This window comes from Antrostomus carolinensis, unplaced genomic scaffold, assembly GCF_000700745.2.
Source record: "Antrostomus carolinensis isolate BGI_N321 unplaced genomic scaffold, ASM70074v2 scaffold28398, whole genome shotgun sequence".
In the NCBI taxonomy this organism is placed as follows: Eukaryota; Metazoa; Chordata; class Aves; order Caprimulgiformes; family Caprimulgidae; genus Antrostomus; species Antrostomus carolinensis.
In genome coordinates this window covers 7,683-11,282 of record NW_010334108.1, presented here as the reverse complement: position 1 = coordinate 11,282, position 3,600 = coordinate 7,683, and the positions used below count along the sequence as shown (strand labels likewise).

The window sequence follows — 3,600 nt, the reverse complement described above, 5'->3', positions numbered from 1 at the left end:
GCGAGGATGCGGAGTTGGCACGGGCATTGCATAGGGCTTCAACACCCCTGCCCAGCACTGAGTGTGAGACCGGAGCAGAGAGAGCCAACAGCTTATCTAATGCAAATAACCCTGAGCAAACTTCCTGGGCCTGTTCCTTTTTCTGTGGAAAAGGCAATGCAGAGTCTGGTCCCTCAGCCACGTGATGCTCTTGGGACTTGCTCAGCTGGCAGTCGGTGCCTCTGCCAGCCCCCTGGGACTCCGCAGCCTGCAGAGCCGGAGCTCGGCTCACGCGGTGGGTGACGCACAGAGGTAGAGTTTGAAGAGAAACTACTCAAAGCAGAGGCGAGCGTGGCTCACTGCTTTAGGGTTGTCCTCGGTACATAGTTTTCAGAGGCTTTATCCAGCTCTCACTTCCTCTCCTGCGGTTCCTCTGTTACACACCCCGCTGTGGAAGCGGCACCGCAGGGCACCCACTGGCACTGCCTGTGGTATTTAGGGCTTTGGCCAGCACAAGGCCAGCTGGGGGTCCTGGTGGGCTTGAGAGGGCGAGCTGCCCTCAGTCATGGAGGAGAGGAGGACTGGCATGGCTGGTGCTCACAGCCTGTAGCTCTCCTGTGCTTTGCTGGCTGGCACTGGGTGCCAGGGGTGCATGTGGGGCCAGTGCATGCTCAGGGCGGCAGCACCTGCCTCACTGGAGTGGTCCAGGGGTGTGAGAGCCCCAGCAGCCCTCGGTGGGTTTATCCTGCCCACCTCCTGCCCCTGTGACACAAGGAAATGCTGTCCCTTGGTTTGAGTTTGGGGACTACAGCTCATGGAGGGACAGTGTCAGGGTCAGGCACGGCAGAGCTCAGGAGTCTGTGTCACCAGTAAAACCCAAGGCTTCTCCATTCAAGTTGTTTTTCTTTCCCTCACATTTTCTGGTGTCCTCTGATCCCATTTTACAGGACCACAGAGATAAAGCACGGCCCATTGAGCAAACATGGCAGCTCCCTGCTCCAGAGGTACCGTGGCTCCTGGGAAATGAGCGCTCGTTAGAGGCCCTTTTATTACAGACACACCTTGGAAAGTTTCCTTCAACAGGGCTGGGAGGAGGAGGGTTATTAATTTGATTTTCATTCTTTGCCAGAGAGAAAGGTCCTGGGTAGCCTCAGGGAGTGAAGGCAAATGGGGTGGCAGAGGAGGATGTGGTGGGTGAGAAGTGGCCAGGAACTGTGCTGGGGGGGTGCAGGAGCTGCTGCCCAGCTGGGTGAGCACCTCATGGGGTGTCCCAGAGGGAGGGTGGGCCAGCACAGGCTGGGGACAGAGCTGGGGCAGTGGGTCCAGTTAAATGACCAGGCACGTGTCCAGCTCCCCTGTGCAAACCACCCTGAGCACCTGCCCTGTCTCCAGTAACAGACTGGAAATTGCCCAGTCTTGCCCAGGCCACCTTGTTCCATGAGCAGCGAGTCTGGGGCTGCTGGCCGGGGCTCTGGAGGACGGGCTTGGCGGAGCGGTGGCCCCGAGCCCGCAGTGGTCCAGGGGCACCTCGTGGAGCTGCTCCCGCAGGCGCGTGCAGCAGCCTGGAGTGTCAGCGGAGCAGGCGATGGCAGGGGCAGCAGCTGGGTAACAAGAGTGTCTGAAAAGGGACTTTGTTCCCCCTCTGTTGGTCACGTAGCCATGTGGGAACACTAGATTTATTCACCAGCAGTGCTATCAGCACATACCAGGCTTGACAACAGCTGGGAGCTGTGTGGCTTGACCAAGAATAGCCCTGGGGAGCTCACTGAGCCCTGAGTCAGAGCTGTCTGGATCGGCTCCCACCTCGGAGGCTGCCTCCCAGTGTAAGGGAGAGGGGGAGCCTGCCAGGGCAGGGGTGCAGGGGCTAGCGGGGAGCTCCCTGCCCCATTAGGAGGTAAATTGTAGATTGAGCCATAATAACTCTTTCTGAAGTGGGTGGGTTCACGAAGAAAACTGCAGCATGCGGCACTCTGACGCTGACTGCTCAGATGTAATTCCATGGGCTTGTCTACACTTGATAGCAACCTGTATTAAGGAAGGGTGTGATTTTGCAAGTGGAAAAATCCATATTTAGGAATAACCAGGTTAAACCAAACAGAAGGAACATGCTCTTGTTCTGGAGTTAGTGCTCCAAAGGAAGCTAAATAGTTCTACAAACCTCTTGTCTGAGAGGGAGATGGGGGCAATGAGGGATGTCTGTTCTCCTGCGTACAAAACCCCAACACCTCTATTGCTTGTAAAACACCCACCCTCACCAACACTTTCTCCCTGAAGAGCATTTGTAGTTGGAGCAACATGTGCAAAACAGTTTGCTGGGATGTGGCTTTGTAGCTGGGCACAGCGTGAGGTGCCTGATTTCTGCTTCCCTGTGGAGCAGCTGCTTTAAAGTTCTGGAGAAGTTCCAGAATTTGAAAGGCTGACAGCCCCCTCAGGCAGAGCATCAGCTCACAGGCTCTGGGGAGGAATCTCAGTGTTGGTCCAGGTTGCTGGTGGTTGAGTGTGGGTCTCTGAAGGGCTGCTTGGTAGACAGATCTCTGTGTACAGCCACAGAGCAGGCGCAGCAGCTCAGGTCCGTGTCCTGTCCCGATAGCGACTGTTTGGTGGCTCAGCACAGGGATTTGCAGTCCTCGCCCTCTGGAGATGGCCGGGCTGTGCAGGGACATCTCGGGCAGCGTAAGCTGATACTGACCCAGCATCTCCGCTGATCTCCTAGCAGGTGAAGGAGGCCCTCAGACTGGCACCATGACAGAGTGCTTTGATTGCGACAACTGCAAGGAGTCCTTGTATGGGCGCAAGTACATCCAGATGGATAATGGCCCGTACTGCATCCCCTGCTACGACGCCCACTTTGCCAACACCTGTGATGAGTGCAAGGAGCTGATCGGCCACGACTGCAGAGTGAGTACGGGACCCCGTGGCCGGGCAGGGCAGTTCCCTGGGGCAGTCGGTCCCCTCCTCATCTCGGCTGTCCTCCCCAGGAGCTGTACTACGAGGATCGCCATTACCACGAGCACTGCTTCCGTTGCTTCCGCTGTGACCGTTCTCTGGCTGACGAGCCATTCACCTGCCAGGGCGAGGAGCTGCTGTGCAATGACTGCTACTGCAGCGAGTTCTCCTCCAAGTGCATTGCCTGTGAGAAGACAGTCATGCCAGGTAGGAGCGGCCAGACTCAGACCAGTTTGTTCCTGGTCCCCACACCGTCTGCCGGGGCTGCAGAGTCCAACACTGGGGCAGCAAGTGAGAGAGCGGAATGTCTGCTCTCCTGCCCCACTGTCACTGCGCAGCGTGGGCTGGGCACTTTGCTTGTCTGGAGAGACAGCAGGATCCCAAGCTGGGATCACCACAGCAGCCCTGTCTGTCTGTTCCCTTTTTCATGGGGAAGTGAGCTGGGGAGGAGATAACAAAGGGTTTCCTGGGCATTTGCTGGTGTGTGCTGATGAGAGGAGAAGGAATGACTGAAGGCATGTGAGTGTTCCTGGAGATGGCCTGAGGCAAAGGAGTGTCTTTGCTTGGCCATTCTGGCACCATCTTCAGATGTAGGTTACAACAGGCTTCTCTGCCTGTGTGCTGGTGTTGGGGGCCTGTTCTCACATCCATCCCTTTGTGGCTGGGGCCTCCCCA

General features: G+C 57.1%; 1 protein-coding gene across 1 annotated transcript in view; it reads left to right on the top strand.

Moving 5' to 3' along the window:
• The first annotated feature begins 2,691 nt into the window (after positions 1–2,691).
• The window catches only part of FHL3 (four and a half LIM domains 3), a 3,450-nt gene continuing 2,541 nt past the window's right edge, over positions 2,692–3,600 (top strand). Inside the window, exons 1-2 of the mRNA XM_010174113.2 lie at positions 2,692–2,877; positions 2,958–3,132. Coding sequence (XP_010172415.1) covers positions 2,722–2,877; positions 2,958–3,132 — 331 coding nt within the window. The 5' untranslated portion in view covers positions 2,692–2,721. The remainder of the gene's footprint in view (positions 2,878–2,957; positions 3,133–3,600) is intronic.